General features: G+C 44.3%; 1 protein-coding gene across 3 annotated transcripts in view; it reads right to left on the bottom strand.

Annotated features, from left to right (window-relative positions):
- The window catches only part of EBF2 (EBF transcription factor 2), a 144,195-nt gene extending 124,376 nt beyond the window's left edge, over nucleotides 1-19,819 (bottom strand). For all 3 annotated transcript variants that reach the window (XM_032712739.1, XM_032712740.1, XM_032712742.1), the window contains exons 1-6: nucleotides 19,218-19,819; nucleotides 16,765-16,921; nucleotides 15,725-15,788; nucleotides 15,392-15,447; nucleotides 14,957-15,030; nucleotides 7,964-8,032 (exon numbers count right to left, since the gene is read on the bottom strand). In XM_032712739.1, the coding sequence (XP_032568630.1) occupies nucleotides 7,964-8,032; nucleotides 14,957-15,030; nucleotides 15,392-15,447; nucleotides 15,725-15,788; nucleotides 16,765-16,921; nucleotides 19,218-19,348 (551 nt within the window). In that variant the 5' untranslated portion in view covers nucleotides 19,349-19,819. The remainder of the gene's footprint in view (nucleotides 1-7,963; nucleotides 8,033-14,956; nucleotides 15,031-15,391; nucleotides 15,448-15,724; nucleotides 15,789-16,764; nucleotides 16,922-19,217) is intronic.
- Nucleotides 19,820-20,048: the final 229 nt, after the last annotated feature.

Genomic DNA, 20,048 nt, shown 5'->3' with positions numbered 1-20,048 from the left:
CTGGAAGCAGGAGACACTAACTGGGAGGATCTGAAAGCAGAAGCACTGGGAGGACTCCTCCAGGGGTCAAGCTCTGGCTTCAGAGAGGCTGAAATCCTGGGATGTTTCCAGGGCAGGAAAATCCATGAGATCCCCCCCAGAAACAGATGGTGAGAGCAACACCCGAGGAAGGGATGGAGAGAACCAAAAGGTTCAAAAGGAAAGCGAGAGGCAGCAACAAAAAAGGTTGGGGGGGGATGAAGTGACAAGTCCATAAAACCAGGTCTAGACAGAGGCCAAGGGGAATGCAAAAGTGATAAGGAAGAGTATTTCAGGTCATAAATACACAGAGGATGCTTTGATTAGGATGCAAACACTCTGGACTATTGGTTTTTTCATTGATGAGCACAGATGGATCCAGGCAAACACGGACCCGCTCCCAAAGAGTTGAGCTGTGGAGGTCCCGTGTCACACACGACTGCTCCACGTGCCCAGAATTTCTTCTGTGCTGTTTGCACAGTGACTTTATCCTCAGCTTCTATTCCCAGAGGTGCTTTGCTCCATGGGAAACTTGTATTCCATTCCCCTTTCCACTACTACCAAACCCATTGATTGCAGTGGCTCCTCACTGCTCTCCTGGCTCTGCAGCCCCTCGACCTCCTCACTCACTTTTCACGAGCACAAACTGCATCAAATTCTCCTCATTGCAGGGACAAAGCTCCAATTTAAAAGGGGACAAATGGTTTTCCTGCACTGTGTTTAAACTCTGCTCAGAAGTTTGCCTTGCTCAGGCAGGATTTACCCAGCCAGCACCATCAGTGTTTTTATCTCAACTAAAGCACAGCTAATCTAACAAGATTGGAATTCATCCATGCTTGTGTCCAAACTGCTCTAAAGCATCATGGAAGCTTATCAGATTTATGCAGAATTGCTAAAATCCTTTGGGTCTTGTCTTCATTGGGCTTATTTTCTTAAAGCTTCCAGGCAGTAGTAGCAATAGTCAGTTTGTATTTCTTTAAACTGTATAATATGTCCTTGCTTAGACTTCCCCATGTTTCCCTGGCAGTTCTCAAACCAGAACATGTGCTGAGTGATCCAGTCACAGATTCAGTGGAGCTAAAGTGATGCACACTGCTTGAGAATCCCACAAATACATTTTTTTCCCCTACAACACATCCCCAAAAGCATCCCTGGGGTGAGGTGCTCAGGATGAAAGGGCTGCACAGTCACGGTGCCAGCACATGGTACAGAACAACAGTGCAAAGGAGGTTCCAGCTCTAATTCCCCAATAAATCTGTGCTTGAAATCAGCAGTGATTTAAACTCATTTATTTCCTGCTTCCTTGCAGAAGCAGCAACACCCTCAGCAACCAACCAGTCTGGGGGGGGGGGGAGAGTAACTTTTTAAATCCTTCCAAAACCATCTCCACTGCAACAGCACCAGTTTCCCACATCACCACGGTGGTGCCACCCATCAATTCTCAGCACATGTATCTTTGAGTTACCAGAGAAAAGCAGGTACACACGTGGTTTATAGTTAAACAGAGATTCTGTGAATGGCTAGAAAAATACAGGGAGCAGAACCCAGGACTTCCACAGACCAAACCAGCCCATTTTCATTTTTCTAGCGCACTCAAAAAGATGTTTAAGCTTCTTTTGACTCGCCAGCTTGCTGGAAAATCTGTTGTCTGTCGACACGAGATGAAAAACATTAAGTGACACAAGCTAGTCTCCAGTTTAGTCCATTTACAAGCTCTAAGTGTTTGTACACATCAAAAATTTCAAGATGTTTTGGGCAGCAAACTAGTAAAGAATTTTCTTTTTTGCCTTAAAGAGGAAAACAAAAAAAAGAAGCAAACAAACAAATTAGGCACTAAGAGAAGCACTTGTCAAATGGCTGGGATAGTGCACTTTGAGTTACTGACTCCCCACAAACATCCAGTCTACTAAAAAATTCATAAAGAGACAGATGGCACAACAGCAGCTCTTTGCAGGAGAGCAGGGTTTAGCAGGGAACAAAGGACTGGGGCTCCCTAGGACAAGAGGAGGGATCATTGTAGGTTTGGGGGGCTTGGAAGGGGGGACTGGAGCACACAGGGGGCTGAGAAGGGCTGTGTGGATTGTGGCTCCTGGTCTCACCCCAGAGCAGCAACAGATTTGAGATGTTTATTCCACCTTGGCAGGCTCACAGGGGGCAGGAGAACAGAGCAGAGCAAGGAAATTGAACTCGGAAATCGGATTTTTGAGGGTCTCAAACTGCGACACAATGGGACCCTGCCACGGAGGTTAAACCCTCCTGGTAGCACAAATATGAACAACAAAACCAAAAACTCCCGTTCAAGGGCCTGAAACCACTTTCCACAGCCAGGTGATCACTAATGCTTGGCTTTAAGGGGGAAACTGAGGCAAGGATTTGTGTGACTTGAGGGGACAGGGCAGCTCTGGGTCAGTGGGAATGGAATCCAGATCTCTCCATTCAGGCTGTTCTGCCCCTGAGCTTTGGGAAACAACCTTGTGTCACCCAGTGGTTCTGGGGCTCAGCCCAAAAGGGCATTTATTCAGGATAAAGGGAGGATGGATGGAAGGGATAAATCCTGGACGGAAGAGATAAAGTCCTTTTCAGATGGCTGAGATTAAGAGGAAAGAAGGGGAAAGAGAAATAAAGAAAAAGGGAAAAGAAACAGGATGGTCAGAATTCTGCACTTAGGTCAAGTTAGATCCTCCCAAATGAAAGGTGCCATTTTTAGGGATGGGGAACTGTGGATGGAGGGACACACACCCCCCACAGAAGATGTAAAGCCCAGTCCTGTTGTGGTGGACACCTCACACAGAGCAGGTCCCAGGGCTGGAGGCTGCCAACAGCTGCCTTTCCAAAGGGAGCTTTAGTGCCTGTGAAAGGTGCCAGGGATCCAGGGAGAGTGCCAGGGATCCAGGGAGAGCTCCCTCCTCTGTTTATCCATCCAGCAGGTAGGGTAGGGACCAGCAGGGAAGGAAAGCTCCATCCCTGGTGCCCCAATTGTGCAGGAAGGGCTGGACCCCCACGGCCCAGGAATGTCATCCAGGCTCCTCTGCTTCTTCCCAGAGATGCTGACAAGCTGCCAGCTGTGCTCATGGCTTGGAGTGGGTGGTTTTTTTGTTAAATAATAATCATAAACCCCCAAATGCTGAGAGCACGTGTCAGCTGATGGATGCTGCAGTTCCCCACCCCCTGAAACCAGTGTGCCCAGTGCTCAGCTGGTGCCAGGCAATGCCATCTAACCCTCACTGGTTAGAGCCCCTCCCAACCCACAGTGGCATTCCCCACACCCCAACAATCCCCTCCAACCCCATCCACCTGCCCCACCATAAATAACTAAGTAAAATGTGGTAACAAGACCCGTTAAATAAATAAATCACAATAAACAAATAAGGAAAATGTCGTAACAACACACATTAAACTCCTTATGGGACAATCAGGAAGAGTTTAGGATAAAAGCAGGAGGGATTGGACTCGAGGTCTCAGGCTGGGAAAGCATCTGAGCTGAATGATTTTGTTCCACGAGCCCAAAGACAGCAGAGGACCAAGGAGGCAGAACCTACAGAGGGCTTGTGCTCAGTTTGTTGGGCTGCTCCCAGTAATTTCCCCTGCAGCAACAAAAACTCTGTCCCACCCCAGTGATGCTGCACTTTTATTGCAATTAAGACATTTCGTTTGAATTGCGTAAAACTTTCTTTTGATTCTTAAAAGAGGTTTTGTTTGACTCACATAGAAATGTCTTTTGACTGTTTCTGTCTGTTAGGAAGGGGAAAAAAATATAAAAAAAAAAAAAAAAGAAGAGCAAATAAACTGTTCAAACAAAAAAAGTCACCCAATTCTCCCCAGTACCTTGGAGGCTTCAATTAGATCACAGTCTCAGTAAACTCATTAAAGCAATAAGAGTGACAAGCACACGAAATGACCTTCTCTAAAGAGCTTAAATCTTCAAGAAACACAAAGAAAATAAAACTCAAAAGATCGTTCCCACTTGATGAATGGGGAATTTCTACCCAAAGCCACACAGATCACCTAAAATGAGAGAGAAAATCTGCAGTAAAATGAGGAATTAAGTCAATTTGTAGCATCCACGACCTCTTAACCCTAACACCAAGCTCCTTGTTATGTGCAGAACTGAGGTGGGAAAGGCAACAAACTAAATAATTATGATCTAGGCTTGAGAAAACACAGTTTTCATTTGGAAGCATCACCTTTAAAAGAAGGAGCTTCCACCCTTCTGTCCAAAAACCCTCCAACCCCTCCACCTCAAATCCCTTTCCGTGCTTTCAATAAAAGAAACATCAGCTCAGCAAGTTCACACTGATTTCTGGGAACCACAAGGAACTTCCAGAACCATGAAGGGGGGGAAAAAACCCCAACATTTACATTTCTGAAGTCTCTTAAACCCTCCCAATCCCGCAGACACCGACTTCAAAACCCGAGCAGGGAGATGGGATGAACCCCCCAGTGCTGTGATCCACGCTGGGAACACACCACAGCCCCTGGAGTTTGGATTAATTTGGCTCCTGGGCACCAAGTTCAAGCTTGTTGGGAGGTTTTGAGAACTGATGGTGGCTCGTGTTGTGTAAAAAACCCGGAGTGTGAACGACTGTGGGTTAAAAATGTGATTCCAAGGGTGTTTTGGGGGGGTGTTTGCAATGCTCTGCTCCAGGGGAGTTCATGTGGGTTTTAATGTCTGCAACAGCAGGAGCTGAGCTGTGTCATCACTGGGAAACCAGAGCCTGGTCAGAGTTACCCTGAAATTCTGACTCAGAACACCACAGGAACCTAAATATTCCAATGAACCCCACGGACCTTTGCCTGTGGGACAAGGCACACACTGAATTCTGGTGAAGAAGCTCCTATAGAAACATCCTCGTTTCCAAGAGCCAGTGGAAAAATAACTGCGAGGTCCTTGGGATCTAAATCCAGTCCCCGGAGCAAAGGTCACTTTGCAGAAATGTTTTATTCAGCATAAGAACTTTTGGAATTCTTTCAAGGAGAAGAAAAAAAAAAGAGCAACCCAACAACAACCACATGGCCGACATTTCTTTCCCACTGAACTGTTTCTTCCTTTCCAAACAGGGATAACAAGTCCCCTGGAATTGGGGAACACCAAGGAACTGTGGCTGCCTCCAGTAGTGAACAGGTAAAGCAACACAACAGTCTGAGAATTGACTTCTGGAAGCCCAAAAAGTGGGGAGAGAAACAAATAAAGGAGAAATCACTGTACTGCTGGTGGGATGATGTTCAGTTAGTGGCTGAACTCACTGACCTCGGAGATCTTTCCAGCCTCAGTGATCCTGTGATCCTATTCCATGAAACCCTGGTCCTGTTTCCCTGTGCACACTCTGTTTAGACACAGCTCTGCACGACACAAATGCATTTTTGCCATCCCTTCTCTCCCCACTTCACTTGTTTCACAGCTCTGGGGACCTGTCACAACGTAGCAGCCGTGTTTTTACATTTTCCTATCGCTTCAAACAGAGGAAAAAACACCTTTGTTCCAGTTATTACTTAAAGAAAACCCCTAGTTTGTTTTAAAATAAATTAAAAAAATCCACACCTTGAAAGAAATAACGAACTGAAAATCTTATTTAGTGACCCACATGATCACCAGGGTTGCAAATTGCATTTCAGAACTTCAATTCCACCGGCTACCAAGTCCTTATGCATGAAAGTTTTCCTGTAAAGAAGCCATATAAAGCCCCCCTCTAAATAAATAAAAGCAGTGCTGCCCAGATCCCCGAGTTCTGAGCACGCAGGACTCTGCAGAAATGCTTTCTGCTTGGTTGTAAGACAAAAAAGATTTGCCCCATTATGTGTATTTTGGGTGAGTGGGCTGGGCACTTAAACTCCCAAGCAGTTGTACTTATTGCTGTGGGAATATGGGAGGGTGAGAGACCAGCCAAGGGTTCCTCTGTGCCCAGAACTCTGGTGTTGTACCTGCATTGCTTGTGTTGATTCTGATGCAGTGCCCAGGATCAGCCCTGGCTGCTCAAGCCTTGTTTGACTGGGTAAAGAGGGGGAGCAGAAAGAGCTGTGCAGAAATAACTGTACAGAAGGAGGAGTCACTGCTCGATGCTGCACTGCAGGTTAGTGGTAAAAAAAAAAAAAAAAAGAGAAATATTCAGCTTTGAGTTTAGCTTTTATTCCCCACTCTGTTCACTAAGCCATGTCATCTCCAGAGAGCAGAGCAGATTTGGAGTCGTTTCTGAGTCTGGTTGAGTGACTGCCTTTAAACCCAAAAGCAGCAGCTTTATCAGGCTCCCTTCCTTCCCTCATCCATCCTTGCTGAGCTCCACATTTCACGTGCAATTGAGACACACACACAGAGGGGTGAAAGGAAAGGAGCAACAGAAATAAAGTGCCAGCCTGAACCTCGAGGATGCTTCCATGCCCAGGGAATGCCTGTTGCTGTTAGCAGGAAGTTCTGGGCTTAGAGCAGAACTTAGGGAAGGTTTAGGGCTCACTGAGCACTCAGGTCCCCTGTGATGCACATTTCACACACAGTTGTTCAAAAGAATAACCCTGTGGTTTCTAAGAGTTTCCCCTCCCATTGCCTTTTACATCAGCAGGTCTCAAATCCTCACAGAAGGCATCAGAACCTTCATTTTGCACAGGGTTGGACAGCTTGCTCAGGACGACAAAAATTCAGGTAAGGGTAGGAACTACCCCCTTCCTGGGCTTAACTCCCAGGCAAAGACAGTGCCTGACATCATTCTGCTCCTCCAGCAGCAACACGGGTTTCACAAAATTCAGACTTCAGGCTGGAAAGCTCCCAAATGCAGATTTCATAGCAAACATCAACACAGCCAAAAATAAGCACAAAGTTTCTTAGGAAAGGTCAAGATGGCACATCTAAGACTTGTGCTTCCAGTCAGGAAACTGCCCCCCACACCCACCCAACCAGCCCAGCTCCAGCTCTGGCCCCAACCACAGCTTGGAAGCACAGAATTAAAAGAGAAAACCATGAGTGGAAGAACCCCATCACAGCAGTGCTCCAAAATTATTTAGATTTATCAGGATGAAAAAATTAAGGGAACAATTGTCGATCTTGATTCAAACCAGCTTGACCGTTTCTGAATGCCAAAGAAAATTCACAAGCAATACCACGACAAAATAATGCTTATTAGGCTGGAGGTGGAACACACCAGACACAGACAGACATAAAAACTGAATCCACAATCAATCCACTCCAGCAGCAACTCTCCACTGGCCCCTCGTACCAGCTGCTTCAGGGAGAGGGAACTCTTTAAACAGTCACTGCAGAATAATCTGGGGGAAAACATTTCTCCCTGGCTCTTCCTTATTTACTGTTCTCCTCCTGGAGCCCTTGCTTGTTTGTGCTCCTTTCTGAAACAGCTCTGCCTGTTCTGATTTTCCCTGTTTGAACCTTGCTGAGCTCCAGATCTCGAGCACTGCTGACCCACTGAGTTCCACAGGCAAGTTTTCTTACACCAAACACAACTTTTCATCTACCAGGTCACGATTTAGCAAACTGCTGCTCTCCCCTATTGATGTTATTACCTGTAAACTGGCAAGAGAACCTGGACCTGAGTAATATTTGAAGCAGCTGTTCTACTTCAAATTGTTCAGACTGTCAGTTTTAATCCCCCCGATGTGTCGCACCTTTGCCTTTACCCCTTCCTTCCTCCCCACGTTTCTGCAAAAACACCGTTTTCTTTTTGTTAAGGAACATCACTGAAGCTGCTCAAAGCTTTCTCTCCCTTCAGTAATCCAGTTGGATCACATCCCCTGGGAGCAGGAATTATTCCAGGTGCACACGGGGAATATTTGGCCCCCATAGAAACGAGACCCGCGGAAAAATAAACATCAACACGGACTGAAAAAATAAACATCAACTTTGTCAAGGGGCAGAGACCGACAGACAACCAGCAGGAAAGATGCCTCAGAGTGGGAAGAACAATTCTGGGATGCTTTTGTGGGAGCAGGAAGGTTCATCTCCTACCTGTCGATGATCACGGGATCGGACGGAGTCTCGTTCCTGTTGCCACAACTTTTCTTCTCGCAGCACCGACTGGAGAGGGAAGGAAAACCCAAATTAAGGAACTGCTGGGGCAGCTCACAGCAAAGGAACCAGATAAAATATTCCAGCAGACCCTCGGGGCTCCAGAGGGGTGGAAATTCTGGCTGGGCATCCCAGAAGGGAGAAGAACTAAGGGAACTGGGTGCCCAAGTCCTGCCTGGTCCCAGCTGGATTTGGGCACTTGGATCCCCCTGTGATCCTTTTTTTTGGATTTCCCAGCCAGAAATGAGCAGCAATGTGGTCACACTTGAGACTAAAGGGATATTTAGAAACACAATAAGTGATTAACAGATGTCATAATGTCGTTACAGGCACGAGCCCCACGTGTTGTGGAGGGTTAAAAGTCCATCAAAAGGTGTTAGAACTGACTATAACCACCCTGATGGTTTGTTCTATTGCAATAACTGAGTTTTTGATTATTAAATATTGAGTAGCCCCTAAGTTTTATGCTCAACTACAGTTTAAACTTCAAGGTTAAATGAAAAACTAAGCTGAACATACTTAGATCCCAGTAAGGATCTGAAGGGATGTTTTCCAGGTTGGCATTTGCAATCCCTTTGCAATTCTTTAGACCTTAAGACTAAGCATATATTTATACACTTTTTATAATAATAATAATATTAATTAATTCAAAAATAATATTAAAATCAAGAGACAATTCATCTTTATTTTTAATTTATATACCCATTGACATGGGTGATGCTCCTTGCACATAGAGCAGCTGAGTACCAGAAGTTTAATAGACTTTAAAAACAGTCTTTCCTCTGAAAAAAAAAATCACAATTTTAATAATTTGTGATTTGAAATCTGTTTGAAGATTGAACCTGTTTGAAGATTGAACCTGCCTTCATGCTCAAGGAGGTTGTTCCAACCAAAGCCAACAGGGGAGGGGGAGGATGGAGGCCCCCAAAACTTTAAGAAGACTCTCTTAGAAGCCAAATGTCCCTCAAAAATCCCCAGATCAGGTTGTGCCTTAAGTTACTCAAATGTCTTTCCCAATGATGTTTCATCCTGCAGAGATTATTCAAATTTACACATGAAATGGAGAAATTCTTTAGGTTTTTGTACAGGGGTGTGAGAGGTGCTGAATACACCCATAGAATTCTCCAGTCAGTCTGAATCCCACAGTTTTCCAGGGAGTAGAGGGATCAAAAATAAAATTTAAAAAAACCCAATAATTTCAATAAAATACTTGAACTCAGTGAAGGCAGCATGAAATATGGAAGTGGCTTTTTTTTTTCCTTGATATCACTAATATTCGATTATAAACTCCTAAAGTGAGCAGTTAGACAGAAAAACCTCTCTCAGATATGAAAAATTCCAAGTGCCTGCATTTCCTCCTGCACTTCCAGGGTGTTCCAGGAATCTCCTGTTCCCAGGAACTGCCCAGTGAGATGAGCTGGAAGTGGCAGCTCTGTTTGAATAACAGCTCCACGTGTTTCAACATTCCTGCATTGCCTCAAACCTGCACTTACCCATGGATGCCAGTCCTTTAAAAATAAAAGGAGACACTAAATATTTAAAAATCCCTGGGGCAGCCCCTGGAGCTGCTGTAAATTGTCAGGGCTCCATTGACTTCAGTGCAGCTCTGGAAATTCATACCAGCTCAGAATATCCCACTCCCTCCCTTCTCCCAACTTTATTTTAAAGTGCCTCTTTTATGTATCTCCCCGCTCTGAGAGTCGTTTCTAAAGAATGGGGTATTTTTGTACTGAAAGCCAGGATGTGAGATGTTTTCTAAAGGAGAAAATAATAATAAACCCACCCCAAAAAAAGCAGAATAACAGAAATTTGGCATGTTCTCTGACATGTCCAGTGGAAGGAGGCATCGAAAATAACACTGGGAATAAATGCCTTGCTGGTTTATGTGTCCCTGGAATAAAGCAACAGAAGGAACTCAATTTTAAAAATATTTCTGTGCTGTTCCCTTTGGTTTTTTTACAGCTGGAAGAGCAGTTGCTTCCCCTCTTTGCCATAAGAATAAATGAAATCTCCTTTACTCGTGGAACTTTTGCAGGTGGCTGTTAAAATAATTCTGGTTGCCCTGCACCACAGGAACGTTCAAGGATCCACCAGCAGCACCTGAACCTCATCCCAGCACCTCATCCACTCTTCCAGAGATGTTGCCACTCCTTGGCAGAGTGTTTTAGGGTGAGTTATGTGAGGTTGAACCTGTCTGGGTTCTGCAATAAGTGAATCTCATTTTATTTTCCTTTTCCCAATTACTGCAGTTCAGAACTTCACATTTGTAATATATAAACACTTCCTTTCCAAAACTTTCCAAAACAGCTGAAGTTCTCCAAGCATTTTACCAACATCTACATTCTCATCCCTTTGGGGTCACAGATTTTGCTCAGAGGGATGGGGTTTGTTCCCTTTGACTGTAACACTTTGGGAGCCCAAATCCATACAAAAAAAAAAAAGTCCTGATTAGGGAGAAGAGTCACTTGCAGTGAATGATCAGGAAACCACAGTGAGACTGAGGATGTTTCAGCCCAACATTTCAGCAGAAGAACCTCTCAGATCTTTAAATGCCCATTTCCAAGTGTTTCACCTCAGTATCCAGCACCAACATTGCCACTGGTTCGTTCCACAAGTGCTGCCTGGAGCACAATGAACTCATTCCAGTTCCAGTCCACCCCAAAAACCCCAAAGTCTGGTGGTCCAGGGTCAAACCTATAATATCCTCTTTGAGTATTCTCCAGAAAGCCAAACTTACATCCTCACACTTGCCTAAAATGGCTTTAAAAATTCAGCCCCCAACTTCCCTCATCCCAACACCAAAATAAAAAGAAATAAAAAATAAATCTCTCTAATTTCAAACTCAAATAAGTGGTCCAGAGTCAAACCTACAATATTCTCATGGAGTAAATTATTGGGGTGACTTCCCCAATATTTACATTTCTGCTACAGTGTTGGACTTTAGAGATGATTACTTGGTTAAGACAAGAATGTCAAGGCTGAAGACTTCTATTTTCAACACTTTTGGTTGCTATACTCCCTCCTCTAATTAGATTTATATGATGAAAATGGTGGTTTGTGCTTTGAATGGCCCAGGAAAAAACTAAAGACAAACCCAGAAAACCAAAAGCTCCAAGAGACAACACCAGACCTACAAACTGAGTGTCCAGAAGGCCAAACTTGCATCCTCACACTTGCCTAAAATGGCTTTAAAGATTCACCCTGCTCTCACCCCACCACCAAAATAAAAAGAAATAAAAAATAAACCTCTCTAATTTCAAACTCAAATAAGTGGTGCAGGGTCTTTAAGCAAATTATTGGGGTGACTTCCCCAATATTTACATTTCTGTTACAGTGTTGGGCTTCAGAGATGCTCACTTGGTTAAGACAGGAATATCAAGGCTGAAGTCTTCTGCTTTCTACACCTTTTGTTCTTATACTTCCTGCTCTAATTAGATCTATATGATGAAAATGGTGAAGAGACAACATCAGCCCTACAATTAGAGTTTCCAGAGAGCCAAACTTACATCCTAAAAACGGCTTTAAAAAAATTTGTCCTCCGGCACCAACATTAAAAATAAATAAATGAACAAAAATTAAACAGATAAAAAGAAATAAATATTAATTAATTAAATAAATAAATATAAATAAAAATAAATAAAAATAAATTAAATAAATAAAAATAAATAAAAATAAATATAAAATAAATAAATATAAATATATAAAAATATATAAATATATAAAAATATATATAAATATATAAAAATATATAAAAATATATAAATATATATAAACATATAAAAATATATAAAATATATAAAAATATATAAAAGATATTAAAATATAGAAAAATATAGAAAAATATATATAAATATATAAAATATATAAATATATAAAGATATATAATATATAAAAAATATATAAATATATAAAATATATAAATATATAAATATATATATAAATATATAAATATATATATAAATATATAAGAATAAATATAAATAAATAAATGTAAATAAATAAATAAATAAAAAAATCTGTCTCTAATTTCAAACTCAAATAAGCTCACAGCATGGTGGCCTTTGTTTTGTTTTCTTCTCCCCCAACTCCTCCCCGCAATTGCATAACAAAAGTGTCTAAATTCACACCATCTGGCCGATAAAGACACGGGCCCCAGCGGCCGCCTGGCCCAGCTGATTAGAGCTCCCGTCTAGTCTGAGCCTTGTGGCGAAAGTCACAGCTGTGGGGCTCGCTCGCACTCAATACAACTCTGTTATTAGCCAGCTGTAGGCCTGAGACTACTTCTGTTCAAATTATAATACCTTTTAACCCTCTGAGCATTGAGGGCAGAGGGGGTTGCTGGCAGCAGCATAACAACTACTTTCCTCTTAGTCGATAATTGGGAGAAAGAGAAGAAGAGGGAAGGGGGGGTGGTAGGGGGGTGGAAATAAAGTTATTCCGGCAGAGGAGAGTGTTTACCTTGATTTCCGACCGGGGTTGTGTTATTCCATATAAACCCACCTAGGACAGGCTGGAATAATGGGAAATAGGAATAATGGAACTGGGAAAATTTCAGAGGGGCAAATGAATAAATACACCAACAGCACTGGTGGTTGGGAGTTGAGGGGTGAACTTTCCAGGGTTTATGACAGATTGGTGCAGCCACATCAATATTTAGACAACTTTCCTGCTAAGATGCATCTGTCACTGTCTGGGGGGGGGGGGGAAATGCTGAGTTTCGAGTGTGTTTGTCCCTATAAAGCAAAAATATCTGTGTGTGTGTGTGATTATAAAAATGACCCCCTCAAAAAAAAAAAAAAACCAACAAAAAAACCACAACAACCCTACCTTCAACCAGTGGGAGAAGAGCAGAAAGACAGACAGACCCTTCTCGGTTTTCCTTTTTAAAAGCAGGAGGCATCAACTTGGGCAGCAGAGTGGGTACAGTGCATTAAATTTTTATCTGCTGTTCCTAACGCGAACCAAACCAGGGCCTTTAAAAATTGATGCCGCCACTTAAAGGAGCTCACAATGAGGGAGATTTGATTATTGTACTTAACAGAAATAAAATAAAATGTCAAGTTCGGCTCGAGCCGGAGCCGCTCCCTTGGCGTTATTCAAAGTGACGCCTCTTCAGAGCAGCCGGCGGAGACACCGGAGGAAAACACGGCCGTTTAAAAACTCAAATGTCTTGATTAGGTTACAGAACGCCTTTGATTTGCTGCACTGATCTGTGTTTTACACGGCAAGGACGTCCCCGAGCTGCGATTCTTCCCTGGGTGATCTGTCAGGCAGGAGGGCTCGGTGTAATCAGAATATCGGGGTGGGTTTGTGCAGCCTCAAATCGAGCACGGGGGGGGATGTTTGCAGGCATCAGGTACCTCCAACAGGGCATTTGATGCCAGAAAGGCACGGCCAAGAAGCAGGAGAAAAGCCGAATTGATTTGAATTCCAGCAAGTTCGTTTGGATGAGGAGGTGCTGGGATATTTTAAGCCAGAGCTGCACTTTGCACAGGGAGAGTGGGGAGGGATGAAGTGTGGCCACTGCTATTTTATCAGCACAAACCACAGCCTAATTGCACAATGCAGGTTTTTCTTCTCTAGTGCCCACCTAGTTATAATGAAGACTTTGAACAGCATGGATTTATATATATATATATGTATATATATATATATATGTATATTAAATACATACACAAGTTCTAGATGTACCATAAAGTAACTTACAGACCTTCGATCTACAGGTCCTTGTAAAGCCCATCCTCTGCATCCCTCATATGTGATATACATTGTATTTGGGCATAAATATGGAAATGTTGGTCAAAAGCTCGGTTTTTTAATTAATGAGAGCTAAGCACAAGAGATAAGTAATATAGATAAACTTGATTGTTATTATACAAAGTAACAGAATCGTTGAAATAATTAAGTACCAAAACTGAGACTTTCCCTTGACAAGAATTCTGCCCAAATAAGCTGCTCTTAACTTAAAAGAAAAAAAAAAATATATTTAATAAATAAATAAATAAATCAAGTAACAAACTGCACCATTAAAAGAAGCAACACTCAATCTGAAAACTTAACCCTCTCTCACCGACACAATAAATCCCAAACAATGTTTAATAAAGGTCAGGACTGGGGTTTGCCTCTCGTGTCATGAAGGAACATTCCATGCACAATTTAACATGTTTTAATATAAGAGCATTGGCTGTTTGCACTGTTGTATGTATTGAAAAAAAATCTCATTACACGAGGACAGGAAAAGTAATAAGTTACCATGGAAGCACGATGTACATACATGAGGCACATGTAACTTCAGACTTACACAAATGTTATTTAAAACATCCTCATTTTACCCTCTGATTTCTAACTTTACATGCTAAAATTGTGTGTATTTTTAATTAAAAAGTGGAAGCCCCCTAAATATTGTTCACACGTAGAGGAAGGAAGGGTTTGGGTTTTGGTTCGAGGGGTTTCTCTTTTGGTGGGGGCAGAATTAAAGAGCATTGATGGTGTTACTTTAATTGAGGAAAAATTAAAATAGTTCACCAAAGAAAATGGCACAAAACTGCCTTGTAGTTTCCAGGTAAAAATATGTAAGTTAAACTGCTCGTTCTCATAAGGTGAGGAGGAATTTTGTAAGAAATCAGCACCTAAAAGTCTCCATTTAAAGAGCACATGCAAAGGCCTGGTTTAAACAAAACCAGCACAGTTGTGGTTGCTAAATCTCCTGCAGGGGAAAAAAAAAAAGGCATAAAAAAGGCAAAAAACACCCCAAATATCTGGTGTGAACCCAAATCAGGTATTACCCACGTGTGAAAAAGAAAGTCTTCCTCCACAGAGAACTTCTCTGCCTCAACAGCAAAACAAATAAATACAAAAATCAAACTCTTCCTACCTACAACTTCATCAGAAGGGCCTTTTTGGCATCTAAGGAAGCAAATAAAGTCATCTTACCTGCACATGACTTCGTGGGTGAGCAGCACTCTGCACATCTCGGGGTTCTTGTTCTGTCCTTCATAAGTTATGGGCTGCAAAAATCAGGTGAAAGGGATCAGCTGGGAGCATTATTTATAATAACATTCAGGTGTGAGGGGAAGGGTTTTTAACCACTGCTCAGGCAAATAAACATCTCCCCCCCAAAAGCCTTTATGTGCAGGGAAAGCAGCTTTACAGAAATATTGGGACAAAGGGGATAAACCCCACAGTGACAGGAGGGGAAAAAAGAGATTGAAGAGTATTATTTTACAATTCACCTCAAAACCAGGTGTGTGATAGAGACGAACAAGAGACAAAAAGGAGGCAGAGGAATAAAAGCAGGCAGGGAGATGTTGAGGAGAGAGGAAGGGTGAGGTGGGACAGGATGAGAGGGCACATCCCAGCTCTGCTCACCTGCTTGGTGACCGAGTCGATGAGCCTGACATAGAGATCCTGCTCGGTCCTGACACCTACAGCGAGGGAGAGGAGGAATGAACAGGGGTGGGACAGGCGCCTTCCCCTCACCAGCAGCACAAACCCGTTTAATTTCAGTGTTAAACCTTAATATTTCATCATTTGGCTTTATTAAACGCCCTCAACAAGCCCGGGGAGTTCTGTTCCCCAAGCCCAGGTAAACTCCAGGGCCCATCCCAGCGCTGAAGGGGCCTCGTGGAGGGGGATTTCTGGGGATTTTGGGAATCAGTGGCAGCACCTCCAGCCTCCGGGAGGGCTGGGAGGGGGACTCACCGTTGCTGTAGAGGAGCTGCAGTTTGTAGTGTGTGCCGTTGTTCGTCTTCTCGTTGCCTTGCTCCTGAGGGGGAATTAAAGAAAAACCCTTCCAGAACTTACACTTGGCACATTTAAAATGCAAAGAGCTGATAATCGTGATGGAAGTGACAACAAAGTTCATTAAAATTCCGAGAGGTGAATCCAGTGATTGGGATGCATTAACCTTCCGAGTGACCCAGGACAAACTACAAAATACTGCTGACATCTTTTCCTGTAGGAGTTCAAGAACTTCTCTCCCTCTCTTATTTGCCATTGTGCTCTCAACTTTTTCGAGGCAACACCCTGAGAAGGATTTGTGCATTTCAAATATAAAGCGGGGGGGAAAGCTCAGTGAGTTTGGTTTCTGACGTGATCATTACTTTGCAATAGTGTTATTTTGAGTCATTACTGAGATTTGTTTCCTGAAGGTTGTGTTACAGGGATGTTTCTCGCTTGTTGGTTTTTCTTTTTGGTGGTTTTTTTTTTTTTAACAGCAATTTCCTATAAAATAGTTATTTATGATTCGCAATTTTTAAAAAATCTTGTCTGTGGCTAAGAAAATAATTGAAAAAATGCCAAGTGGTCAAGACACGGATTTAAAAACAAAAAGCAAGTGCTTTTCAAGTCCTGCCAGTTATCCTGGAGTCTTAAGAAATATGTATAATCAAACTCAACAGAGAATATGACATATTACAGGTGAGATTCCACTTCTGTTCGGGTACTAATAAAGATCTAACAGGTACGAAAAAAAAAAAAGTGCATTTAACCCCTATGAATTTTATTTTGTTTTTAGTGGGTGTATGGAATTCCCACCGTGTTCCTGACATAGCAGTGGCTTCCAAGCTTTTTTAACTACAGCAGCACAAAGAGGGCAACAGCTCCAGGAAAACACCTGAACCCTGAGCAAGCGCTGGTTGTGTTTTGTCAGGGACAACAGGTATTACAAGTTATCAGCTCAGTGGGGGGGGAAGATTAAATTTGGAGAGGAGAAGAGGAAGAAGAAAGGTAACAAGCCTTACTTTATCATTTTCTACAAAGTCCACAAAAGCTGTCCTCTCTATTTCCACGGGCTGCCCCTGTCTGTCGTAGAGAGCCAGAACAAAGTGAAAGAAATTGGATTTCCTCAAGTTGGAGGGTGGCTGCTTTTCAAAGTGGGCTCTGGACAAAGCTACTCCGCTGTGGAGGAAACACACGGGATGGGGTGAGGGGGGAGAGACAAAGACATTACCAGGTTGTGCAGCAGTAACAGCAAAACAACAGAAAAGGCAGGACACGCTCGTTCTGTGCCCGGTCCCCGCCGGGAGCCGGGCGGGACGGGGCTGCCACTGAAACGGGAGTTCGGCTTTCCCCGCTGCCTGTACCCGAGGACAACAATCATTTACAGCCCCTCACTGTTAAAGAAGTTATTGCTAAATGCACTGAGCGTCTCCCTTTCCCCCTCTACCTATTTTCTCGCCTGTCACACTCGTGGCTGGAATGCAGCAGAGTGGGAAGCGGCTGGAGGGTGTCGGAGAGTCTGGAAGTGCTCCCTGCGCATCCCGGTCCCTTTTCCTGCAGGCAAAACTAAGCGACCCTGAAATCTTTCCTGCAGGCACGCTGTCAACTCGAGGACAGCCACATTTTGGGCAGAAACAACTAGTTTCAGGCAGAGCAGCCACTCTCCTCAGCAGCGAAGTTTGTCTTTAGTCACTGAGTTACTTGAACCGATTCCCGGGACTCCAGTTTCTGATTTAAACGGAAAGAATTTAGAGTCGGGTTAATCAGCCCTTGCCCAAATCTTGTCCCTGAGTGCTGAAAACGTAGGGATGTTTCCCACGCATTTCCCGGCTTGGAAAGACTCAAATGCTTTTGCTTACCCACACTATCCCTCGCTGCAGCTTTATTTCTTCGTGAAACTAATTGTAGCTCCCTCTCCCTAAAGCCGGTTTCTACTTAACTGCAGAGAAAATAGGCGCACATGAGCACCTCCTGTTACTTAATAGACAGATTAAGCGGCTGACAGCCTAGTTAAGAGTCAGAACATCTTTGTTTTTCAGTCCCCAAAACAGCTCCACAGCACTGACAAAAGTATTTTGACTCTTTCGGAGAACCGCAGATGTTTCCCCGTGTTTCCCTTGCCAAATAGGTACGGTGTGAACTCACCACATCCGCCACAACTGCACCTAGTTTGGGGCTTCCTCTCATTCTGCGTGTAAAAACTCGCGTTTCTTGGATTATTACGAATCTCTGCAGAAAAACCCGGCGATGCCAGCGGGCAGCACAACCGCGGGCTGCACCTCCACCGCTCCCGTGAATTAGAGGCTTCTCAGGAGCCGTTTCCTTTTACTTTCGGTTTCCTCGGGAATAAACCTCCTTCCCCTCAGTCGGATTTATTCAAGGGTCTATCGACATCCATAAAACTCTGATAACTCCTCCCCTGGCGCTTGGAAAACCTCGCTCCCGGATCAGGCCGTGGGTGGGGGCACGGATGTACTATTTCTAAAACGTCCTGTTTCAGCTGAAGTCCCATCTGCTGTTTCGTGCCCTTCACCTTGTCTCCCTACTAAATAAAACTCGACTTATTCCCGGGGTTCCCAATTTAGCCTTCCCCGACGCTGCTGCTTTTTTCTTTTCTTTTTTTTTTTTTTCTTTTTAACTTTTTTTTTAAGGCTGTTCAGAGACCGAGGAGGAAAATAAAATATCTAAAAGGGTTTCGTCCTTTTACCCCTAACGGGAAGAGACTGGAATAACTGTCCTGTGCCGACTCGGCTGGGAAGAGAAAATAAAAAAGGGGCGTAGGGGGGGGGATAACTCGCCCAAACAAGTAAAGAACAAACAGTTTCGGGGTGTTCGCTGGCATTTGGGGCTCAGCAGAGACCTCTCGGACACTCGGGCAGGTGCTCCGGGCAGAGGGATGCCCGCGGGGCTCCGGGATATCTGTGCCCTTCTCTGCTCACCCAGAGCCTGCTCTGCCTGCCTGGCTTAGTCTGTCACCCGCCTCGAACCCACGGGTGAGGATTTCGGCAGCGGCCACGGCGAATTCAGTAAAACAAGATGGGCCGGGGGCTTAGGGAGGAAGATCCGCATCTCAGTTAATTCTAACTCGGTCCCCTCCTATCCGGCTGGGTGACCCGGGAAGCGGGAAGGAGTGTTCTGTACCTCCGGGTACAACCAACCCACTCCCCCAGCATCTTCCTGGTGCAGAAAATGAAAGGAGGATCCGATCTCGCTGTCATCTGAGCCCCTGCACGGGGTTTTAGGACTCTGATGCTCTCCGTTTTTGGAGCGCTTCTCCCTTGCTCTACTGCTACCACCTTCAATTTGCACTGACTAGAGGAGACCGGGAGCGGGACAGAAAGGGAGAGAGTAAATTTAATATCAAATGCAAACAACAGGGAGTAAAGAAAAGGCTTGCCTAAAAAATAAAAAAAAAAAAAAAAGAAAAAATAAATAAAACACAGGGGGAAAGTGGGGGAGAAATAGTCACGGTTACCTTTGTGCTGCTACGTTTGCATCCACAACCCCAACGTTTCTGACCCAGGACCTGACGGAATCCATCTCAGAACCTAGAGATTTATCTTTCAGAATTGGTCCTCTTCCTAAAGTATCTTGAATCCCAAACATTTAAAAAGTCTATTCCGACTAGCAACAGCTTCCTTTCGGGAGATAAGGGAGAAGGGAAGAAAAAAAAAAAAACAAAAACACAAAAAAAAAGAAAAGCAAAAACGACGCAGCCTTTGAGTCTGACACGCACAAATCCCAGGAAAGTGAAGTTCAGCTTTGAAACCAACTTCTTCTGCTTTTCAACGCCGCGTGCTTTTAACGCCTTCGAATCGGGGCAGAAAGTTTCTCCTCTCGCCGGGCAAAAGTTACGCGGGTTGAGCCTCGCCCGGTCCCACCATCCTTCGAGGAGCGAACCGCAGCCGCGCACCGGGCGCCGCTAACGAGGGTCACCTGTTTCTCGACAGAACGCGGCGGGGAGAAAGGATGGATCGCCGCCTGATCCGGGAAAGAGGGGAGGGGGGGGGATGGAAAACAGGAGGTGGGGGGGGATAAATCGTCGGAAGGAGGCGAAGGAAGGAGCGGAGCCGAGCAGCGCGTGGTCCCGCCCGCGCCCGCGCAGCGCCCGCGCCATCAATGGACACGGCGGGAGCGGGAGCGCGCACGGGGGGCGGGGCCCGCCGCCGTATAAGGTGATCTCATTTGCATCCCGCGTTGTGATTGGTTGAAACGGGAGGCGGGGCCACGCCCCCTTCGTCACGCCCGCGCCGGGAAGGGGCGACGGGGATGTCGCGATAGGGGAGAGGGATGTCGGGATTCGGGG

This window comes from Chiroxiphia lanceolata, chromosome 28 (genome assembly GCF_009829145.1).
Source record: "Chiroxiphia lanceolata isolate bChiLan1 chromosome 28, bChiLan1.pri, whole genome shotgun sequence".
In the NCBI taxonomy this organism is placed as follows: Eukaryota; Metazoa; Chordata; class Aves; order Passeriformes; family Pipridae; genus Chiroxiphia; species Chiroxiphia lanceolata.
This window is presented reverse-complemented; position numbering and strand designations above follow the sequence as displayed.